General features: G+C 30.1%; 1 protein-coding gene across 1 annotated transcript; it reads right to left on the bottom strand.

The window, feature by feature from the left end:
- On the bottom strand, positions 1-25,257 carry Uqcc1 (Ubiquinol-cytochrome c reductase complex assembly factor 1). The gene is made up of 9 exons (XM_067289217.1): positions 25,090-25,257; positions 22,101-22,190; positions 14,368-14,440; positions 12,894-12,951; positions 10,530-10,635; positions 7,903-7,983; positions 5,870-5,983; positions 5,724-5,798; positions 1-213 (listed from the first exon to the last, which is right to left on the bottom strand). Exons 1-9 carry the CDS (start codon positions 25,141-25,143, stop codon positions 88-90), a joined length of 777 nt encoding a protein of 258 aa, XP_067145318.1. The 5' UTR covers positions 25,144-25,257; the 3' UTR covers positions 1-87.
- Between the last annotated feature and the right edge of the window lie 699 nt (positions 25,258-25,956).

Genomic DNA, 25,956 nt, shown 5'->3' with positions numbered 1-25,956 from the left:
TGAAAGTTTTATTGGAATTAAATTTTCATATTTTGAATAACGAAATGTTCTTCGGCATGATAAAAGAGTGATGAATAACACCGCATTTCAGGAAGATTTTGATATGGGGTCTCGGGGGCTTTTGCATCGTACTTTATTTTTTCGTTTTCTGTCTCCTACCATTATGCAACGCCATCCATGGAATCTGTGGAAGCACCGCTTCTCTTGTATTTTCTAAAATATAAATACATATCGTGCGATTATTTTCATATTTTAATGTACTTTGAATTCATTAATATTTTATTATGTATATTAACACAAATTTCTATACTGCATGTGAAAAAATGACAAGATTGCTATAAAATAAATATTAAAATATTGTTGAATATTACTGCATCAAAAATTATGTAAATACTATTAATTTAAATACTGGCGTATGTGTAGATACATGCTGGGATATGGTGATAGAGGATAAAAGTATTGGCGATGTAAAGTGCGATATCCACTGATGAGGCTAACAGGCAACATGTATATGGAGAATAAAGTAAGACATAATTAGTAATTTCAAATTGTGTCCATCTCTGAGTTTAATCTTTTCGAAGTCGGATAAAAAAGAGTGATTTTAACTCGTTTATTCTTAAAATTTACAATTTTTTAGAATTATCGGTTAATGTTACCTATGGTTCCAAGATGGCAGCTCGTCTGATTCCAGCAAGGAAACAGTGGGGACGCACGTTCTAACCTAACATAACCTATTATAATAAATTACCATAATTATTACCAACAAAATTATTAGAATAGGTTAGGTTAGAACATGCGTCCCCCACGGTTTCCTTGCTGGAATCAGACCAGCCGCCATCTTGGAACCATAAGTAACATTAACCTAATTATCTTTTTGACAAGATTGCTATTGTATATTCGAATATAAATTCATATAGGGATATTCCCAACGGAAGCGCTGTATTGTTGAAAACGGAACAGATTAAATACTGTGAAGCAGCCAGATTATACGCATTCACGCATGCGCTTTACAGAGTACCAACCTCACGTGGTTTAGCTGGTGGACGCTACACACCAAAGCATCGTATACGCTTCCAACGATTCCATCCGGCGTTGTCACAGCTTCCCTGTCATCAAATGTTACCTCACACCACTGAGCAACACTTACTAAGCTGACATTCGTGAGAAAGAGCATGCAAACTAAATTTATTTTAGAAATCCATATTTAATATTTTCAGAATAAGATCGTGTTATAATGTATAAAAAAATAAATAGTTTTTTTAATTCTCTTTGTTGTATTCATAAACTGACTTAATATTTGAATTTTCTGTTATTTCTGCTCCTGTACAGGTTGATGATAATGATAATAATAAGCACATAGCCCAAACGGTTAGTCGAAATTTGAAATTTGGTAGACATCATGAGAATGCATACTAAGAAGGGATTTTTGGAATCCCCTGCGGGAAGAGGGAGAGGGTTAAGGATTAGCCTGAAGAACTCGGCTTCTACTGTATTATTTTAGAGGTTTTTTTGTGTTTTTACGGGAAATCGAACATATTTTTAGACCCATCTAAAAATTCTAAGTTTCGGAAGAGGGGGGAGACCTAATTCTTGCACCCGGTGAAAACGGGTAAGATCGGCTATAATCTAATAATCTTAATCTTTGCTATTGTTACTTTTTGCCCGAGCAACGCTGGGTTCATCTGCTAGTCCATAATAACTACCGCTAGAAAATTGCAAATGAATCAAGACTTTAAACTAATGAAGTTGCTACTTACATATGCGAAAGTACTTAAACATTTTGTTTGTAAACGATAAATCCGTTAAATAGTTTTCGTATATATAAGACAAATTTGTCGACAATCGAAGATGAATACATATTAGTGATGCAACGAATAGTATATTCGGCTAGAAACGTGGCCGAATACCGAATATTCGGCTTGATTAACGCACGTACGAATATTGGCGCGCAAACCGCATTATGGCAAGGATCGCGCACCCTGCTCTCTATTGGCCTGCTGTCACTATGATTTTTTCTTCCAGTAGGTCTAAATTATTTAAATTAATTAAATTATAATTATTAAAGTTAATATGAGATGGAGCCTAACGTCTACCTCTAGTGCCGAATTGGTTTATAATTTATGTAATAGCCGTAAATAGCTCGATATGATTCGGCAGTTGTTGGTATTTAGATGTAAGTTATAACTAAGTTATTTTATTTGCAATCGATCTTTTTGACTCTTTAATTAAGCACTAAAATTTTGTTTTTACTACAAATTTGTAGACTGAATAGTACCCTAAGGATATACTTTAGTGGGGACATATGGTCTAGTTTCTCCCCAATTGTGGAACAGTTCAAATATATTATTGGGGGTTTCTATTTGTGAAGTTTTGTTGCTATTGTTTTTGTCAATATTTTTAAAATTAACATGATTTCAAATGTTATCTTGTGATAAGTGGAATGTACAAGACAAAAGATATGAACAAGCCACGAGGAACAAAAATATTTATTTACAGAATTATTTTATTAACAAGATACGAATGCCCGTCACAGAGACGAATTCTCGCGGATATATATATATAGTCTCCACTCTCGTTCAGGATTTTACAATTTATGTTACACGCGATACAATTAGAATTAACTACTTATGACTATACTTACAACTAAACTTAACCTATCACTATAACTAATAGGAATAGATAGATGAAGAAAGTAATAGCAGGCGCTACCGGTAGTTAGACGAAAGGGGGTCCTGATCTGGGAGGTCAATCACGGTGGATGTCCAATCCGTTAGCATCGGGTCTTATACTATGCGGTGGATATTCGATATGCACCGAGGTGTTTCTTTTAGAATTCACAGGAACGAATCTCTCAATTAGTTCTCGATTCTGTCCCACCTGTTCTATCTGGGCTCTATCCGTTGGTCTTCGTTCCACCACGTACCAAGGAGTCTCTCCCGACCTTCCTTCTCGGTGTCCGGTCCAAAAGTGTCCGATATTCATACCCCTGACTCACGGTTCATTCGGGCAGGACCCCCTCCTGTCCCTATTGTGAAAACCACCAATCAGGACCCACGAGAAAAGCCGTTCCTGTCAGGTGACGGGAAGGGTTAAGAGCGGAAGAGAGAAGGATTAAGGAAAGAAGAAAGGGTTCTAATTCTATACACAGTATTTACAAACAACAAAATGGCGGACAGCCACAATCTTTTGTATATAATGAGAAATGCTCATTCTTTGCTTTATATATAAAATAAATTATATATTAGGTACTCATCTTCTAGAAATAGATAAATAATTCTTTCATTAAATACGATAAGTTTCAATAAAACGTTTCGTAAATCATTTTAAAATATCGTAAAAAATATTAAAATATACGCGAATACGAATATAACATAATTAACTAAACAACAACATTAATGCCCGATACATTCTAACCTACACACCATGAATGCAATAAGATATCGGACTAGATAAAGGCTATAATAATATTTAATTACGAAATAATTTAATACTAGAGTTAGATGCTATTTCTTATTAACTTTAATAATTATAGTTTAATGTTCAGCATTAATAAAAGTTACCAAAATGATTAATTTACTGTGTTTTTGTTATTTCTTACTCCTGTTTTTAGGTATTCGGTATTCCGCCGAATAGTGAAAAATAGGCCGAATATCGGGTAGTAATCGAATATTCGTTACATCACTAATACATATACACATACTAAGAAGGCTTCGCTCGTTTGTTTAGAAACTTTGTAGCGATGTTTTTTTTACTCTTTCGCTCTATTGGCACTAAGAGGTCCTCGTTTTTGCAAGCCTATTGTGGGTTTGGCCAGGCCCATAATTGGGTGGCCGGATGGTGAGGGATGGGGACTGACATATTCGAACAGACCCGTCTGGATTTGATCCTGGGTCCCCCAGAGCGGTAGGCTGCCACCACGACTGCTAGATCATCCGGCCTCTTTGTGACGATTTATCGATTTCTGGTCATCGTTTCTATTTTTTCTTTTTCGTGACAGAAAACAGTGACGTGACGATTTTAAGCTACGTATTTTATGTAGAGTAGATAAACAGTATCATCTTAAAAGTTTATTATAATTAGCTTATTGGGCTGCAATTTAGAAAAATTTTAGATCCATAAATTCTCACTGTCGTCCAGTGTCTGTCCTCCTTTAATCTCGAGAACGAAGTTAGAAAGATGAAAGTCGAGACAAAATATGGAAATCGTACGGGCAGGAGGTACCGAGTAACTATATAGAAACCTCTGGTATAGGCCGAAAGTCACGTTATCTCAATTCAATGAGTTTCCCTTGAAAGGAGCTAGATAGATATCTAGCACGACTCTACTGCTAACAAGAAAAGTATGATGTACTGTACAGCATCTCGATTATATATACAGACTAGTAAAATGCAAACCTCGACATACAGCCTCAACAATGAATTAAAAATGTTAAATATATAATTATAAATGATTTTTTATTTAATTCATTTCTGCATTTGGCATTGTAACCAGATAAAGCAAATTGATTTTTCATCTTCTCTGTATTTCTATAGCCTATGTTACATGTAAGATATCAAATCAGCATTAAGTAGGGTCTTGCAAGTGAGGAATGACTGCTTTGTAGTCGGCATGTCCCTTCCCACAAAGAAGAGATAATTGTATTCCTGAGTGGCTGCATGGATAACGATGCATATGACATACCCATTCAAGAATTTTATTGCGATCGTGATGGGAAAGTAAATTTATCTTAAATAATATATTTGGAGAAATTCGATTTGTCAATTTTGGGGCAAAATTGTCAATTTTAAAGCCATGGAACAGAGCAACGTAAGGATTTTATTTTCTCCATGGGGAGAACAAAGAAAAGACATTTTAAACAATATATATTTTGATATAAACTTATATTTTTGAAAAAGGGTAAACAGAATAGACATAATTTTGATATAAGTTTGAAGAACTAAATTAATTGAAAGCACCATTTGAATACTTTTATCTATTGTGGGCTATACAGAAATGCACAATATTTAAAAAACAAGCTATCAATGAAACAGCAATGCTAACATTGATGTATTGAAAATTAACTCCTTACTTTTATTTGAAAAATTGAAAAAACTGCATTCTGGAATCTGACTCTAGAGAACAATAATACTAATTTTTAATATAAAAATATAAATTGTGAAAAATAGGTTGGATGTTTCAGAAGAATTGGAGAGAATCAGTTAAAACAGAACAGTTATAGTTTGAATAAAAGAGACTTGGAGCCAATAGATGAAAAAGTGTAACTCATTGGCATTAAAAATATATTTCAAGTGTAGTATGTATTACTAAATTTTATTTACCCCAATCTATATTTGTTTTGAAAACATGAGTGCATTTGTTAATAGCTGTCGCTCCGCATCTCCACTACTATGGGAGAATGCTGCTGTTTGTAGGCATTTAGGAATGATGCCGAAAGAAAGATGGCCAGGTGGTTCCATTCCCTAAACATTGGGAGTTCAGTTATAGGTTTGCACCTCACCAGGACAGGCTGGCCATGTGGAGTTTTCTGGTTTTTCTCCACATCTGTAATGCCTGAATAGGGGCCAGTTATCCTTAAAAAGAATTATACAAAAGTAGAGGACCACCTGTATCTGAATTTTTAAAATAAATATCTAAGCAAGTAAAAACAATTGATGCAAATTAAAAATAATATTTTATTTATAAATACATCTACAACTAAGACGAAAGGAAAATTAACTAATTACAAATTCTTTCAAAGAACTCCATTTAATATTTCCTTTATAATATTCTTCTGTATTGAGATGATCTAAATAAAACATCTAGAAAATAAAGTTTTAAATGAATTTATAAAAGTGTTCATGTAAAAAAAACTGATTTTAATAAAACTTACATGTTTGCGAACATAATGAACTAATGTTTCTAATATACAAGGATTGTGACATTTATAAGAAAAGAACACTCTCCATAGAGCCGCTGCTAAATCCATATCATCACCTAAGAATCCCTATGAATTAAAAAATATATACAAATAAAAGTATTAAAAATTAATACATTCAATAAATTCAATTTATGCAATAAATTCTCCAGTAATATACAGTGAAATGTTGGTATAATGAGTGCTGGTATAACAAATTTATCTTGATTCCACTGCCAATTTCCTATTCAGCTCAATGTAAAAATGTTTCAGTTTAACAAATACCATTATAATAAAAATTTCAGTTCAGCATAATAAAAATTCTGTTGCTACGAAAGAATAGTTTCAATATAACAAAACCTATAAATACAAAAATCAATCATTTTTAGTAAACAATGGATATTGTGTCAAACAATCTGGAAACACTAATTTTAATCCCCAGTTACGGTTTCATTTTGATGTTATTACTCAAAAAGGAATTAAACAAAAAGATGTGCCTGACAACCTACAGGAATGCTGAGACACAGTACAGGATTTTATTGAAAAGCTTTGATTAAACAAACAACATCAACAAAAATTAGACTTCAAGCAGAAATAACAATTAGAGAGGCAGAATTTCAACTAATCAATACTGATACATCATTATTTTAACTGTTCGTATGTGATATTTTTGATGATTAAAAATTTATACTGTAATATAACTTACATTTTGAAAATTAAAATTTGGTTCCATTTAACTACAGTTGTCCCTTGATAATCCGACAGGTATGGGACCAAAGAGGTGTCAGATTACCAAAAGTGTCTGGATTACCGAAAGTGATTACATATTTGGCATTGTTTTGCTAGCAGTAGCCTATAATATGCCTACATGTTATGAGTAAAATGCTGCCTAGTTGACTATGGAAATGAAACACCCATTTCGGTTAACTAAAACATGCTTATTAAAAGAAATATGGAAGCCAATAAATGTACATACAGTATGTATAGGCATAAATAATACAGTATGTACAATAATTTATAAACATTATAACTAAATGCTACAACATAGGTAGATTAATTATGTACATATATGTACATACTGTGCTCACACTTTGAAGACTGGGACTACGGTGACCTTGATGGGAGGTGCATTGGACTACTGAGCATGTCAGATTACAAAACGTCGGACTATCAAGGGACAACTGTACTAATAGATAAATTGCATTTTTAAAAACATTTTTACCTCAAAATGTAAGCAGTTCTTTCATCTATGCATTTTTGACTGAAATATTTTCATTATATTGAAATACAATGGTCCGTACCATTTCATTATACCAACATTTCACTGTACTGACATTATTAAAACATAAATTTGATTAATCCAATAAAGAACAATAAAGACGACATGAAGCAACAGTTTTTGTTGAAATGCCTTTAAGGTCTAATATACTATCCCAATTGTGAATAGTCCTTCTGCTACAACTTCAAATCAATTCATTATTCTTAAACTAAAACAAAAAGGCTTAAGGAATAAAATTTTTATAAGATATTTTTTGCATGTTATAAAATTATTATTGCAATAGAACCTGGTTAACTCAAATCAGTTGGAAAAAATAATTTGAGCTTTGTATTAAAAAGTTGAGTGATGGAATTCAGCTAAAAATCAAGATTTTGTGCATTGGTTTATTGTTGACTCATAAACTATCCATATGATATTTCTGTGAGTCTTATTATGTAGGACTACTGTCAATATAAACTTCTTGGTATTGTCCAGAAATTCAAAAATGCTTAACCGAGTGAGTAAATACACTACTGAGAAATTTTTTCCAAATTGTTGATTTATTCACTTCTAAGTGATTAGTATGGATTTAAATTTCAATACTTCAAGCCTAGAATCAATCTGTTTGGTTTTTTTTGTGATAAAAAATAATATACTTTACAGCAAAATTTAAAAAATATGAGTTGTAGAGGTTAAAAACATTATTTTTATAAAAATAAAACAGCTATGATCTTAGTTTTGTAATACTAACCTCATCATACGATACTACAGCAGCTTTAAATTGATCAAATAATTCTATTAATGTTTCTTTACGAGCTTGAGGTGATACTCCCTAATCAGAGAAAGGTAAATTTTTTAAAATATAATTCAATAATGATGATTTAATTAAATTTAGTTTAACATTTTTATAAATTTAAATTACAGTGGGTGATCGGTTAACGAACATAATCCGTTCCGAGACTTTGTACACTATCCGAATTGTTCATTAACCGATTATCAATTTACCATAGGTTTGTATGGGAATTTGATTAATTCGTTCTGAAGACCCCCAAAAATAAAAAATACATACTTTCTTACTATGTTTATTTGTGTGTGTTACAGTAAAAACCCGTTTTTTAGTGAAAACGCGTTTTAACTAGTTGAAACTAGTTTTTACTGGATGTCATTGTTAAAACTAGAATTTATTGCTAGTCAAAAATGAATTTGAGTTAAAACTAGTTTTAACTAGACAAAACGGGTTTTAACAAAATGGCTCAGTAAAAACTGTTTCGACCAAGGTCATTCAGCTAACACATTCCTATAGCGTATGATGAATTTCGTATCGCTTTAACCCTTTTCCCCGACGTCTTGTTTACGTTTATTTTGCGATCCCTCCTAAGGCAATATAGGTCAGTCAGGCAATATTATTTTAAAAGTTCACCAAAAATCAAATTATCATTATATCTATATGAAAAAAATCACTTACATTTATTAATATCTTTAGTTTTAAATACAATATTTTTCAATGCATTTTATTAGAAAAATTTATAAGAAAAAAAAATAATATATATCAGAACTGACACACAAACTTGATAATTTGTAACATTTTGTGAAAATTAACATTGTCTAGTTACATAGTTGTTTGCTGGCACTGAGCCAGAAAGAAGTAGAATATTGTTTTGTACAATTTGATATAACACTTATGCATGTATGTTTATTCGTTGTGAAATTATTGCACATTATATCAAACATTTGTTTGAAATCAAAATTTTATACTGCTATTGACTAATATAATGAATTATTATACTTTATTCACTTCATATCGAACGAGATTATATCTGTTGTTAATAAATTTTACAAAAATCGATATTTACCAAAGTAATGATGAATCGGTACCCTCGAAGTTTTGCTTAAAAAGCCAGGGTACCGATCGATCGGTGCCTTCGGGGACAAAGGGTTAATTAATGTTAATAACACAGATGTGTGACCAATATTTTCAATAAATATCTTATTAAATAATACAAATGTTTTAATCCCAATCATCACTTTATTTATTTTCCCCAAACATATTTATGTAGCTAAAATTAGTTTTAACTAATGTTAAAAGTTAAAACTAAAATCAAACATTAACTTTTTATCTAAAATCAAAACATGTACAGCAGTAAATCCTAGTTTTAGCTAGACAAAACGGGTTATAACAATGACATCCAGTAAAAACTAGTTTCAACTAGTTAAAACGTGTTTTTACTAAAAATGGGATTTTACTGTAACATATGTAATAATAAAAATACATATATACACAGTCTTGCAAAGTATTTTTATTAGTTATCTTTTTTTCCATTTGTGGGGGTTAAAGAATCTATCCAATGTCAATTGCTTTTCTCTTTTCTTCAGGATTTTCAGAAATAATTAATAGCATTGTAATTGTAGAAATCCCCAAGCCTATTAACCTGAACCTGGTTTGTATGCCATTCTAAAACCGTTGATCTGACCTCCCCCACTTCTTCAAAAGATCTTTAATTACTAGCAGATATCGGCATTAATTTTCTTTTTCATAATAAAACATATCTTGCCAAGTTTCTTAGTGTTCTTCATTCAAGAGTTCTTGGCATTCTTCTGTCGTCAGACCCGTTTCAGGTTCCATTATGAGCTCTTCAATGTTCTTTATTTCTCAGATGCAATTTTTGTTACTCCTTTAGCTGCTTGAGTCTTCTTCATTATACTGTATCCTTCTTAGATACAACTGAACTGCACCCTACTGTAGACCTGTTCAAGCCATACTGCCCAGCAACATCAGACATCTTCTGCCCACTCTCAACCTTTGCTATTATACTCTCACCTTTCGAAAATAAAAACCGACGCAAAACTTAACGAGTGCTCGCTTAACAGTCTTGTGAATACTATAAAAGAATTGTTTCTGTCAGAAAAATAAAAGGCTGGAATTACAAGGGAGTATTTCAAAGTTCGAGGAATACTATCTGATCAGTATATATTGGGCTGAGCATTGATGTCGATGTCTCCTGCATTCCGAAAAGTTTCAAACTGTTACCTGAACACAAGGGAAAATCAATCAGTATTTGCTATTTTTGTCGCTTCTTTTTACGTTTGTTCAGTGAAGTGTTCGTTGTCCGATCATAAAAATCTTTTGCGAGTGTTCATTATCCGATCTGTTCGTTAACTGATCACCCACTGTATTTTAATTTAAAAAATAAGTTAAATAAATGTTTTCTTAGGCAAATTTACCTGAATACAAATAAATAACAGAACCATAAAAAAGGAAAATAAGTGAAATTTATTTTCATGTATTAATTGCTATATACAATATTTATCATGTTTAAAATTATTATTTTTATTATTCTTATATGAATAAATAAAAGCAAATTTTAATTATAAACTTACTTCAAACATCTTTATTCTTGTTTCCGTATCTTCCCACATTGCATTTACAATCTTGTTCCGAAGATATTTACCTTTCTCTTCATTCATTGCTCTTGTCATACACATCCTGGAATATTTTTGGATTAATTAATCACATCAATCATTATATGCATAAATTACACACACATCCAATTGTAACAGGTGTGCTGGTGTGACAATATAGTAAATGGATTTATGGGATTTTATATTAAATTTAGATATAATTGATTTATGAAATTTAAGCCAATTATATCTAAATGCAATTGGTATTTAACAATTACAGTCTGTTGCAAAATTATAAACACACCCACAGTTTTGTAAATTTTTAGATTGATATATTGTATTTGCAAAATATCTATGGTGGAAAAATATCTATTTCCACCACTAGAGTTTGTTAAAAACCATTAATTATGATTTAAAATAATCACTAACAATCTTAATAAAGTTTTCAACAATGCTGCATGGAACAACATTGTCAGAGAAAGAGATTCATGAAATTTACTTTTTGTATGGTTCTTGGTAAATCTTTGAGGAAAATTTCACTGCTATTAATTTCTCTACACATGCCATAAGAAATGTTTTAGCTCAATGAGAGAAGTATGGCAAAAATCAAGACCAGGAAGACCAAAAAGTTTAACTCTCAGAGATGAAAGTAGGATTTTTCAAACTTTTAATAAAGTTACTACTGTTAAACTAAGAAAAGCCACAGCATTAAGTTTGTTTTTGTGTTATTGATATCTAATAAATAAATTTACTTAATTTTAGATATCAATAACACTAAAACAAACTTGATATTCTGCAATAAATAATATAAAATCCAACAATATCGACCAGATCAGTTTATTTTTATTGCAAAGAAAAATCATTATAATAAAATATATTCATGCCAATAATTTAAGGAATTTGCTGTAGGTGGTTGTGCTTCATTCATCTGCAAGAAACACATTTGAAGAAGATGAATATAATTTAAAAAGACAGAATAAAGTAAGAAAAGAAGTTTGGGTTTATCTAGCCCATGGGAAGAAAGAAAAAATAACAGACTTTGACTTTCCCACATCACACCACTTGTGTCATGAATGTCATATCCATGATCATGTGAAGCTTAATAGTCTGTATGGCCCTGTGAATGGTAATACATTCTGCATAGCACTTTGGCATACTGTTTATAATGTTGTCCAGCAGTTCCTGTGCTAAAGAATCCCACTCTTACACAAGTACTCGGTGTAGCTCTTCAGTGATCTGTGGTGTATGGTGGAAGATGATGTGTTGCAACCCTACAACCAAGGATCTCCTATACATGTTCTGTGTGTTTTAAGTCCATTGAATAGGATGGCCAGTCCAGATGCCTTATTTCCTTAGATTCCAAGTATTTCTGAACCAAACTAGACCTATGAGGATGAGCATTACTGTCCATTAAAATAAACTCAGAACCAAATGCACCACTAAAAAGCCACACATACTGCTGCAGGATGACATCCATAGAAATTTGGTCTGTTGTTATACATTTGAACACTTGCATCAGTGTATGAGATCCTAACATGATATCATCCCAAACAAGAATGTCTCCAACTCCAAAATTACGACGTACGCAGGAGTATAACATGTTCCTGGGGCACTCCAGATGTACACTCGTCAACTATCAATCTCTAGGCTGAAATGGGACTTGTCCGTAAAGAGTTCAGTGGTCCATTGTTGTGAGGTTCATGCAAGGCATTCAACTATACCATGTTTTGCAGTTTGGCATGTGCCGTGCAGTTATAGAAATGTATACTGCAAGCCATCTTGCATATAGGTTGATGTCATATAGCTGTCTGTAAATTGTTTACCTGGAGAAGTTGCCATACAGCATTTCTACTTGCATTTTGTTCCTTTACAGCACTAGCAAATATATGCACTTGTGAATTCCTCAAATTATGAACGTGAGTATATAATTACAATGACGAATGAATCTATTAAAAGAATCATTGCTTTTAAATTCTGAAATGTTTTTGTAAATATCTTTCCATTTCCAATAATGATTACACATTTAATTTTTAATATATTACCAACTGAACATATGAATTTTTTTTATACACAGTAGACTGTTATTTAGATAATAATAATTAAAATTTACTATTCTGAATAGTCTTTAATAAAATAAAAGTATTAGAACATACATTTTAATTAATTTATTTATTTCAATAAAAGAGAAAATAGTTAGTACTGAATATTTACAATTCATTTCTGAATAAAATTTGGGATTATAATATAAGGATATTCTAATTTAATAATTTTAACTAATTATATTATTTAATGCATAGTTTAAGTAAGAAGGAAAAATATTAAATAAAATACTTATATATTTACCAAACATGAAGTTCAATAACCAAAAACCAAGAATGAAAAGTATCTGGTAATTTGAAATCTGAAAATTAATTAAATTTGCATTAGATATTTTTTTGTAAATATTTCCATTCATCACATATTATATATTAAGAATTATAGCTCTAGAGTAATCTTTGTAATAATGAATAAAATTCATTGGATAATATAAATAAATAAAGTTTCCATATCCAATAAATAAATATTAAAATGTTTAATGAATTAACTGATATTGTAATTTAATATGTACTGTGCATTACACGTTATCAACACATAATGCTATGACTTCAAATATAATCATATCAAGTACAGTTTATGCAAACAGTAATTGTACAAACAATTAAATATTAAAATAAAAAATATGACAAATAGAATGAAACTTGAATTATCATATTAAAGTATACTTCTAGTTCAATAAACAATTCATTATGAAAAATATTCGTAACATCTTTAAGTTTCAATTTTACCAATTTTTTTTTGAAATTTTAATGTTTTACTCAAATTACAGTAAGTATGAAGCATGTTATTAATTAATTAATTTACATATGTAAATAGCAACTCTGTTTACTTCAGTAACAAATTGTAACAATCGAAATTTAGTTCACTTAAAGAACAGGTGTTTAATTTAATTTTAGAAAATATTGTTTAATTGAAAGTATTCCATGAACTCAACAGTGAAAATTATTTTGAAGAAGAAAATCTTTTTATGAATATATATATTTTTTGTAATTAAAGTTTCAATCATGTTGGTTTCATGGTGTTTTTAAAAAAACCACAATAGAATCTCGTTAACTGAGACCGGTTTAATCAAACTGAATTGTGAAACAGTATTTTGTCAACAAAGATAAGAGAATGTAGTACAGTACAGTTTGTTTATCAACTTTGCAGGATGATTACACAGTAATCAAAGGAGACTATTTAAAAGGAATTTACTCTGATGACGTATCATAATATAAAATCTAAAAATTTTATGTATAATTGTAGTTTTACATTTCCTTTAATAAATATAGTTTTAAATAAAATTAAAAGTATTTTATTGTATAATTTAAAAGTTATGTTCAGTAAGTAGGTCTAATCTAAAAATAGTGTATATCATACATGTTAATTTACCAAATATTCTGTGTTATCTGAGTTTTTAACTATACACTCAGTCCTTATTACTTTGGATAATTAAGAGTTTTATATTATAAAAATTCAAATTCTACATGTTTAAGTTTCAAAATATTTTCACATTAAAAGAAATAGTTAAAATTACTTAAAAGTGTATGACAATTATAAACATTAAGTTAGTAATAGATATTTAATAATTTGTTTCAATTGTGTTACACAGTATAATAATAAAATATTTTTAAAAACTCGCATTTAACTCAAATTTTACATTTATATCTTTAATAATCTAATCAAATGTCCAGTCTACATTATAATAAAATTGTAAAATTTATCAAAGTAATTTACTTACATGAGAAAAACTCTTTAACATCAATATTATCTGCACAAGCTTCATAAATGTAAATAGCAGAACTCTCTCTTTTCTAGTAGAAAATTTAATGTTATCTTTCAATCACTTGAAAATTTAATACTCCTTTCATTTGAGTTTTTTTAATCTAATGATTTATACAGAAATTTAATTTATCAATAATATTAAATCTTAGACTTTAGTTTGATGTAATATTTTAACTTTTATATTAAAATTTATTTAACATTACAAACAATATAGCATTGTATCATATTCAAAATATTCCTTATAACATGTTTATCAAAATAATTCTTTAATCTGTTTCTATACAATGCTAATTTCTTTAAATCTAATTGTGTTAGATCTAAATTAGTTTTCTTTAATTATAAATTATTTGCATTTAAAGAAAACATCTTATCCTTTATATATTTATCAGTATATTATAAATTTAAAAAATTGAGATTTTTCATTACTAAAATTTCTTGTGTATAACCTTCAAAGGATATGCATATACAGTCAAACCTGTTTTTATGTGGGGGATAGGGACTGCATTAAAAAAAACGCATAAAAAAAATCGCACGAAACTTCACGAGGGGCTATAAAAAATAGTTTTCGCAACACAATCAAAAAAATATTTTTTTATGCGGTCAATAGGGACCGCATAAAAAAAAGTCTCACATAGAAAATAAATTCTATTTCGTACGGTTTTGAGTTATTGACAACAGATGTCAGCACTTGACTGCATCGTCTGGTCTATCGTCTGTTTTACATATTTTTGTCCAGGTGGTGTTTTGTTGACTTAAAAAGTAAATTATTTCATTTTTCGCATATTCATGCAATAATATTACTATAATAAGTGCATTTATGCTATAATAAGTTTATTTAGCTATAATAAGTCAACGTAAGACATGACGAATCGCACGAGACTAGTCGCCAACTATACCGCACAAATTAAAAATTCGCATTAAAAAAATCGCACAAATAAAAATCGCACATAAAAAGAGCGCATAAAAACAGGTTTGACTGTATTTGTAAACAGTTGTTATAAAGAAAATTTATTTATTTAATTAAAAATGTGCGCTCTCCACTTCAAATTAGTACTGTAGTGTCTTGCCCATGTACATCATAGTTTTCTATTAGCAAGGGAGTCGTGCTGGTCAACTCTTTTCAGGGGAAAAGTTTTGAATTGAAATAATGTGACTACTGGTTTGCATCGGAAGTTCATATATAGTTAATTGGGGCCTCCAACCCCCAAGCTTTCTATATCTGGTCTTGATTTTCGTGTATCTAACTTCATTCTCAAGATTAAGGAAGGACAGGCATTGGACAGACAATAGTGGGAATTTACAGGTCTACAATTTTTTCAAATTGCAGCGTAACTGGTAACGCATCCGCACGGCAAGCGGGAGTTGAGGGTTCGAGTCCCACTTCAGGCTGATTCTTTTCTTCCAGTTTATTCTAAATTAAATTATTCTAATTGTTAGTTTGTGCAAGAGATGGCACTACTAAAATTAACCCGTTCACTTACGGCTGTTAGATGTGTTGTTACCAATAAACCTTTGCATAACCTATACTCCGAATACTTACCATTACTCAGTGGATAAATGGCATTGTCTTAAATATTTCACTTTTTCTCAGTTTATTTTGTTTTATTTACATTAACAGCTCATTGAAGATTATTATAACTTAAGTAAAATGGAAAAGTAAGAGTTCAAAGAATCCCTTTGATTTCATGAATAATATCTATTAAGATTATAATGAAATATAGATGATAGCTTGTTGATAACTACAGCAGTTATTAAATACTTATAAACTTGATTAATAATACAATCTAAGATTGTGTTCTTGTTTTATCCATACAGTGTTTGCTTTTACAATGATAAAAATTAATATGAATCAGAAATTATCCAGGAGTCATGCTGAATACATGACTATGTATGTATTCAACATGCCATAGCTTTACATTGTCAAGATCAGCCACATCTAGATGATGACTGTTTTCCTTCAAGAAGACCATGATATTTTTCTTTTGCAATAATGAATAATATTCATAAAAAAATGCACTAAAAGAAAAATAAATTGTTTATTTACATTTTACTTGTATTTATATTTTTCTTATTGCTAATTTATATTCTAGATAATAGTACATTTTATCTTAGAGTGACAGGAATAGTAATTAAATTGTCATACATCTTGGTTGATTGCTGTTCTCTCTATATGTAATATATCCTATCAATAAACCAACCTTTTTCCACTAAAAGTGTTCCTGTGTTATTTGTTCTCAATGGCAACCTTATGCTAAGAAAATACATAAACTGTCATAGTATGACAATGATGCAACATTGTTAGCATCTCAGGAGGCTGTTTATTTCCAAAACTTATGCATTATAACTTAAACTATTCACATTGGAGTAAATTTCATTACATATTCTGAAAGCCCATGCCTTTTAATGTATTTTGTCTGCAATATATCCAGATCCAGTTCTTATGATTTAGAAGAACCAAGGTGCTTTATTATAAATAAAAAATTACATTAAATATTGTAAAAAAAAATACAAATAAAAGTTTTATCATGTAAAACTAAGTAAATATACAATACTTTATTTAATGTGTGTTTCATTGTGTCAACATCAAAACTTTAAATGTTATTAAGCAGTAAAGTTGGAGTCACACATTGTGGCTGAAAAAACATCACACTTCTGTAATGCAAAAAAATGCCTAATAACCCTTGAACAGGCATTACTCATATCAACAGCTAGGAATAATCAAGATGGAGCCATTTAAATTGCAGTTTATCAAAAATACAAAATGGCTGTTGAATGTCAGTTTTTTAATAATAATAAACACACTTCATCTCAGTACTGATGTATTCAATTGGAGTTTTACATTGAACAAAAACAGAACTAGAACAATTTTAAAGGAAAACATGAACAACACAAACAAAGCTCAACAAGTACTAATCATCAATAAAAAGGATGACACTTCCTTGTAAAGAGGATGCTGCATCATAAACATTTTAAATCTGCACAAATAAGTACAGACACTGCAAGTTTTTCTATAGAAAACAAGAAACATCACAATTACACAAAACTATCTCATGCAGACAAAAAAACAGGTACACCATTAAACTTACACAACAGTGACACAAATCTAACACAATACACAAAATGAACAGATGCTATCGTGGATGTTGGACTCAGGAGATTCAGGGTAGGCATCTTGAACTCAGCCAGGATTATGTTAACAGAACTGTGTCAAACTGTTGACCTATTCATGGGTGTCTCTTTGAAGACATAGAAAGATTCATGATTGTAGGAAATGCCACATCATGCATAAGGCTACACAACACATCATGTCAGAATGCAAGCTTTTAACACAAACTGACTACTTATATTAACATAAACAAATAGCGAATATAATACATCAAAAGCTCACACACAAACTACTAAACATCCAGGAATCATACTATAAATACAACACATACAAAACATACTATGACCAAGCCATAATCACAGACAAAACAATAAATCACTACAGACTAAACATTACATTCATTGTAAACAAAACAAAATCACACATCATACACATAGTTGTACCAAAATAATCACAACATACAAAATACATACACTGAAAAAATTAGTAAATATGTAGAACTCCCCCATAAAATAAAGCTTTATGGAGAATGGATAAGGTACTTATTGTGCCAATAGTCCTTTCTTGGACAGGCATCATACCACATACACTATACAAAATTCTTGAAACATTAGGGCTTCACAACAACACATATATTACTCTACAGAGCACTGCCAAGCTAATATGTTAAATATTCAAGAAATTCTTAAACACAGATACTTTAACTACTATTTTTTTATGTAAGTATTGTAAGGAACTGAGTCCGAACGTTATTTTTATTTTATTATTATTTTCCATTTTATTATCTTTTGTTTGGGGTTTATGTTTATTTAGGACGAAGGTTCCCCACCACTCTCTTGTTAGTAATGAAAAATGAAGATAAAACAACTCACGGAGAAATAAGCGTCATAGGAAAAATCTTGCGCACTTGCGCTGCCCAGCGGAAGTAACAGTCTGCAGAAAAAAAATGGAGGGGGGAGTCCCCACCTGCACTAGTAGAGAAATACTTGATAAACTGTCTTTAAACATCCCAGAAAATTATGATAAATATTTTGTAAACGGTTTATAAGCTTTGTCGGAAACTTAAAGCTGCCAGAAAAGAAAGTTAATGTTAGCAACTAAGTATGTAAATAAGGGGAGTAACCCAGCTCAAGTGTGACGTCACCTCACAGTATAAAACCTGTACGTTAACCGAAGAAGGAGAGGTGAATTCCAAATCGAGGCGACTGTGAGAGCGAGGTAGATTCAAAAGCGAAGTATTTTCTGATAGAAGTCCAGATTGATAATTGGACGATCCAAGGTGTTAAAGAGGAGTTCGAGTGACGATATCGAAAGGATTGAGGAAATAGTTTCTTTGTATAGTGAGGTGACGGATAGACGTTTAATTAGTAAGAGATTTTGTTCATAGTTTCTAAGTATTTGATTGTCGAATTTCAAAGGGGAAATTAATATTAAGTTAAGCTAAGTAGCTGAGTTTATTGTCGGGTCGACTTGTTGTATTTCGTTAATAAGTTTTGTTTGGATTATTGACATTTGTACGTAGTACATTCTAGTTGCTAATTAAATATATTTGAACTTTTGATCTGACTTGATATTTATCGTTATTATTACTAATTTTTCGGTGCACGCTTAAAAGCCCAGGCCTGGCAAACTAATCTCGAATCCGCGTAAAGTACCCGTTAGGTTAACGGAAGTTTTACCGACCGTAATTATAGTCGGTTTCCTAAGATACTAAAAATAGTACTTTACAGTATTTCTTTTTTGTTCTAGCACTGGTATATATTCCGTATAGAAAACATTCAACAACAACATAATAATAATAAATTTTTCCTGCAGCTAAAATTTAGCTAATCCTACATGGCCTAATGTGACGTCATACAAGGTCACATACACTAAGCATCAATATAAGCAAAGTAGGATACATTCCAGTAACACAATATTAATAAAAGCTACAAAAACCTTAAAATAATTTTAAAAGATTTTTATGTCACTAATACCTGTTGTATATTTATGTTTAAAGAGCCATCTGGACTCAATAAATCCAGAGAAGCATGTGACCAGTGTGGATTGCCTTGTCAAATGTAGAGTAAACAAACAGTAACTGAAGTAATTACCAACCGATTCACTGGATGTAGATGGCTCACTTCATTTTTTTCACAAATTTATCTATTTTGCATTAGAAATTTAAAAAAAAAAACAATTCGGTTTCATGGTTGACTGCACACTAAAATAAAAGCACCAGATGTACGCTTCGCATTTGAAACTTAACTGAAATGGTGCAATCGCCAGTGCCTCTTTTACACTAGTGACAGCATGACTTGTTCAAAGGCATCCATATGCATGTTCAAATATGCTCTCACAGCGAGTATTATAGAAGGAGATCAAATTGGAATTTGTAAATTGCTCATGTATGTACAGTACACATCATACATGCATGTTCATACCCGTTGCTATAAACGAAGCGACATAAAATAATAGGAATAGTAGTATTACATTTTTTACTTTTTCAATATTTTCTTAATGTATAAAATTAGTGCAATGTGATTATATATTTTTAAAAATTTACATTTATAATTACAGTCAAAATTCAATTAGTAATAGTAAGTCTTACTGTTGTTATTCATTTGGGTGGGGGGCTTGCAAAATATTAATTTTATTTATATTTACTATTTGGGAGGTCGATGAGCTAGGAAGGTTGAGAATCGCTGAAATAGACTGTACTCATTATGTAGAGAAGAGGAATTACTAGAAAATTATTAGCTTGAACGGTATATGGGTCAAGTAGGTGTGTCTAATAATATCAATAATAGCATGGAATGTAGACAGCAAATAAACAAGAGAGAACTAAAGGCAAATATATGTACATTTGGTGATTTCAGGAAAAATCATGACAGCAGATGAATATGATGTTTGCAGCAAACAAAAAAATTTTTTCATGTTTTTAAAAATGCTCTAGGTAAGTTTACACAAAGGAAAAGCTGTTGGATGACTTTATAATTATGAGTTAAAATTGACAGATAACCTACATATGCTTTCACATTGACTTTTTATATTTAAAAGTGTGCAGAAAGTCTGTAAAAACTTTAAATATTTGTAAAAAAGTGGAAGAATTATCAGAATGAAATGCAATTAACTTGGTAAGTACTGTTGTGCAAGTTTTTGTTGATGGGAAAAATTAGTTCCAAATCACTGACAGGTATTGTTGACATACAAAAGAGATTTAGTTATTTTCAGTTGTTTTTCAGTGTATTTATTAGACAAATGTTTGACAGTGCGCCCACCACAGAGTATAATGCAATGTAGCAGAGTGCAACAGGTCTAGATGAATGTTACCTCAGGGCAAATAGCATTTTCAATTCCAACATGGAAAGACATGTAAGGAAGAAGAAAGCATATTGTCTTTTGGCATTATGTTTATACTTTTACTGAATTAAATGCAAGTACTTTTGACATTTCAAAATGTTTTCCTCGAGCAACAAAAAAAGAATATATAAAATTTGAATATTAATTTCAAAATCTCTTTACGTTAATCAAACATACAAGTGTTTTTTGACCTAAATGTGTCAGTTTTCACAAGTGTGCTATAAAATTTTTTCATTTGAATTTAAAACAAGTACAAAAATTAATATATAAAATGCAAATAAAAAATAAATAAAATACGAAAGTGGATAGTTATGGACATAAAAATAAAAATAAAAGCTTAATTTTTATCTAGGTTTTAAGTTTTCATAAAGTGTTATTCATATGTCAGCAATTTCAAGAGAGAGAGAGTTGCATGGTTTTAATAAAGATATGTATAATGATTCACAGATAAACAATGTTCTATGATCTATGTTCATCACTTGAGAATGGAGGTATTGACCCATAGTGGAATAAAATTATTTTCCAATATGTTTTTACAAGATCACTGGAAGGTGTGTTGTTTTTAACATCATCCTGGTGTTCATTTAAGCAGTTTACTAACTTTCTAGTTGTAGCACTTATATAAAAGATCTTTGTTCTTGTATGCATTTGCTGTAATGGGATTATATAAATCCCAGACTTCTCCAAAAAATGTAAGTCTTGCTTGAGGAAGACATTTTGAAAGGTCAAAAGTACTTGCATTTAATTCAGCAAATGTATAAAGATAACACCAAAAGACAGTATGCTTTCTTCCTCTCGGTATATTTGGCATCGTTAGTGAGATTATAAAGTTTTACAATGGAAGGACCTGATTGAAACACTTGGAAATTTAAATATCCTCGCAATCAGAAATCACATTGAAAAATCATCTTCATTGTTGTTTGCACATCTACTTGCTTGCTTGCCTGCTCTCTGGCGGGATGGTTGGGCATTTGCACATTTATTTATTGTCTGTATGTGAATGCCACCTATCGGTGATTTTTGTAACTAATTTTTCACATCAACAAAAACCCATGCTGACAATATTTACCACACAATCTACATTTCATTCTGATAATTCTTCCATTTTTTATGAATGTTTGAGGTTTTAACAGACTTTTGCCTGCCAAGTAGATGAAGCTAGCTATAAAAAAATTATGGTAATTATTTTAATTTTGACATTACTTATTCCAATTTAATTAACAAATTCAATTGCTACTTACACCTTTTACATAAAAATTCCATTTGATTTCTTTACCAATTTTCTTAAAAAATCCATCTTGATCTGGAATTGAAGGTTTGGATATTGGAAACTAAAAGTATATTCAATTATTTACTGAATGTTAAAACAAATGTTTTATTATAGTTTAAATATATATTAAATTGATAACTTTTTTATTTGAAATTTTACATTTATAAATTATCAAACTATTTACACAAGGTATTCAATAACAAGATTATCTTAAACATTACTAAATATGGATGTATCTTGCTAATATAGCAGATTAAGTTTTAGACAACCACTATAAAGTGAATATCATCTTAAAGTGAAACAGTCTTTTTTTCACATACCATAAAAGCCTAAAAAAATAAAAAGTAAAAATAATAAATAAAAATCTTTGGAAACTCTAAGAATAATGCAAATGCCAAAAATAAATGTAAATCTAAATTGAAAACTACTATATTAGCAAAGCACTGTATAGCAAAATATGTTAAAGCCTATATAGCAGGCATGTCAAACTCATATGATATTATGAGCCACATGATCTATTTTGTATAAGTTGGGGGCCGCATGTTTTCAATGTTCAAAAAATTAATAAAATATGATTTTTAGAATGATTATATTATGTATTTATTAGACTCAATGTATTGTATATTATATGTACAGTACATAGACATTTTATATTTCATATTATTTTTTAAACTTAGACTATAAATATTTTATATTTTTTTATAAAAAACAAAAATAAAAGTTATAATAAGAAATAAACAAAATCACAGTTTAATATTACTTTTTAGGAAAGATATTTGACAACGTTTTTCACAAAGCAAGTTCCTATTTTTCTTGAAAATTACGATGTTCTTCTTCAATTGACCTTTTCTTACTCATTGTTCTTGAAGTTAGTCAAATTTGAAATACCTCTTTTCAAATTAAACAGAACGTTTATGACGACTATTTGACGTTACATGAACTTACACGGTTTACAAAATTTACAAATCACAAAAATTACGACGTTTACAAAGTAGATTCACACAAACAGTCAAAATTCCAAAAGTCACTATTCCTGAACAGATCCGTCGAAAAGACAGCTTGCGATGTATACTTCAGTTTACTTGGAACACTCCTCCCGTCACTCGTCACGGCAATAGTAGACGAAACACCTTACGGTAGAGCACACAAACGTCCGCCTTGAAGTTCCAGCAAAAACTTGACTTTTACACCAAAACCTTTCCTTTTATATGAATTGTAACAATCGCCAATGGACCAATCAGTGCGTAGCAGTCTTCCACGACATCCGCTCTCGTACAATGTTCGCTGGCCAATCATCGTTCGTAGATTCAAAGCCGCGGCCGTTATCCAACTGTCTTTCGTAGCGTCGACCAATTTGAATTGGTTGGACGAAATGCAGAACGAACAAACAAAAAGGGCGGGAATTGTACAGTTCAAAAAAGTTCAAACTTTCCAACTTCAAGCATCAAAGCTTGATATTTAAAAATTTTTAAAAAGTCTTGGTGGGCCGCATGTTTGACATGCCTGCTATATAGATATAATCTTGAAATGAATTATCATTGTAAATTGCTGAAGGTAATACATTTGCATCTCTCACATGCAGGCATTGCTCTTTGGTCTTGCTCTTGTAAATAAGTTTTTGTACATTGCCAGTTCATTTATAGTGGAACAAAAACTTGAGGATAGTTTAGAAAAAAGCTCCTAATATTTACAACTTACTGAAAAATGATAAAGACAAACTAAAGAAAGAAGAACAGGCTGGAGTATACAAAATACCTTCTGAAAATCAATAGTTACAGGTCCAAAAAGATAACCTTGGAGTCACAAAAAGAAACCTCATGGTGCGACTCAAGGAACACAAGTACAATATAGAAAAAGGCCATAGCAATACAGTTTTAGTGGCAATGTCACAGGTAGAAGGCTCTGTTATAAAGTGAGATGAAGCAATCATCATTAAAAAAAGTACATTCTCCAACCATCACTATGAATATGGAAAAAATAGAGATTTACAAGAACAAGATCAAAGAGCAGTGTCTGAACGTAAGAGATGCAAATGCATTACTTTTGACCTGGAAATACATCATTGAAAAAAGATCTGGACATAAAAACCCCTGAATTTTGTGTCTCCCTATAATCATATTTGGCTTTTGTGTTATATTATCATAGTTTTTATTATATATTTTTCTAATTCACATATTTATTTGTATTATATTGTACAGCCTATAGTAGTAGGCTGAAAACATTAGTGAATAAAAAAATATTCTCTCAGCAAATGAATAGATGTGGTCAAAAATTTGTAAATTTGTGTATCATTGACAAAAATTTCTTTCTTTCTTCTTTAATATTCTGTTTTTTTCACATTAATAAAATAAAATGTTAAAAATAGCAATGGGATTGGCATTTATTTCTAATCTTTTTAAATTTCAAAATTTTAAAAATTTTTTCCATATTACTATGAAAATATCCAATGGACACAACAAAATCAGTTAAATCTTCAAAGGAAACAAGAATAACACTGACAAAACATACATCATCCGAATTTGAATTGAAAAATTTTCTTAAGATAGTCTATTTTATGATATTAATTTCTAGCTTTTGGAGTTAAAAATAACCAATAAGAACAAGAAAGATAAAAACTAAATAAGCATTTTAAAGAAAAAAATTTAAAAAACATAACAAGAGTAAACAAATTATATCTACAGAATATGCCAAAGATTAAATCAGAATGACTAATCCTGTGTGTCCGAAACTGATATGCAAGAGTAAAAAAAAAATGAAAAACTCCATTACATCTACCTGTTTTTACAGCAAATATCAATTAATCAATTAAATCAATAAATCATATCTTCTTTACCAGAAGAAGTTTCCAAGATTAATTCCTCTAAGTTTTGTACATACATAAAAAAATTTCTTCCTAGCACAGAAACTGTAAGGAATGAAAAACTTTTCATTTACACAAAATATTTAGAAATAAAACTTACATTTAATAATTTGCTTGACGTTAAAGATTTTATAGATCCTTTACGATTTGTCATATTAGAAGAATTATTGACATTTTGGTTTATAATGGTATGACGATTTTGTTTTGTATCATATATCCATCTTGAAAATGAAGATGTGTAAATATTTTGAGATTTTGATATTTTAATATTATTATTTCGAAAAATTGTCCTAATAAAAGAAAAAAAGAAACATGGTTATTATTTAAATGTTTAAAAGAAATTATATTTAATTATAATTATTCAAATTTGAATTACTCTTATTTACCTGAACATGTTTTATAACAATGAAAACTCTTTCATTTAGCAATATTTATCCTATCCTAAAATAAAATAGTTTTATTAATTAAAATTATTTATTAAATAAATAAATTCTTAACAAAATCTTAATTACACATATTCAGAATTTTTTACATAACATGCACAATATTTACAAAGATGTTTTAATATTAAATTTAAAATATTAAAACACAGCTAATGTATCTAAATACAATATGTTTGTTATAACATATATAACAAAATGTATTAACAAAAAAAAAAGGTTTAAATTTGTATAATATAGTAATATAACTATACACTACGCCCTCAATGCTTGAGGATGTTAGTGTTCGGGAATTCGATCATTTGTGACTGGAAATTTATAGAACAAAATTTCAACTTTTGTGAAAGGTTTTGACCTTTCGGGAATTGAGAAATTATATACTACTGTAAACTGGAGTTGGCACTTGCAAGAATTGGATGTTCAAACAGGCAAATGTTAAAAAATCACCGCACTTGTTCATTCGTATGGTGTCTGCCATAAGTTATGTTACTGTTTTGTTTAATTTTTTCTTTTGGTTTCAATACAAT

The sequence above is a fragment of the Centruroides vittatus genome, unplaced genomic scaffold (assembly GCF_030686945.1).
Source record: "Centruroides vittatus isolate TY-2023 unplaced genomic scaffold, ASM3068694v2 contig_1031, whole genome shotgun sequence".
Taxonomy (NCBI): domain Eukaryota; kingdom Metazoa; phylum Arthropoda; class Arachnida; order Scorpiones; family Buthidae; genus Centruroides; species Centruroides vittatus.
This window is presented reverse-complemented; position numbering and strand designations above follow the sequence as displayed.

Excerpts from the sequence above, each read along its gene's own strand:
- Uqcc1 (XM_067289217.1), bottom strand. The coding sequence starts at position 25,143 with ATGACAAATCGTAAAGGATCTATAAAATCTTTAACGTCAAGCAAATTA. Across the intron at positions 5,984-7,902 it reads CTGTAGTATCGTATGATGAG|GGATTCTTAGGTGATGATAT; the intron begins GTTAGTATTACA and ends TTTAATTCATAG. Across the intron at positions 5,799-5,869 it reads TTCATTATGTTCGCAAACAT|ATGTTTTATTTAGATCATCT; the intron begins GTAAGTTTTATT and ends TTTATTTTCTAG.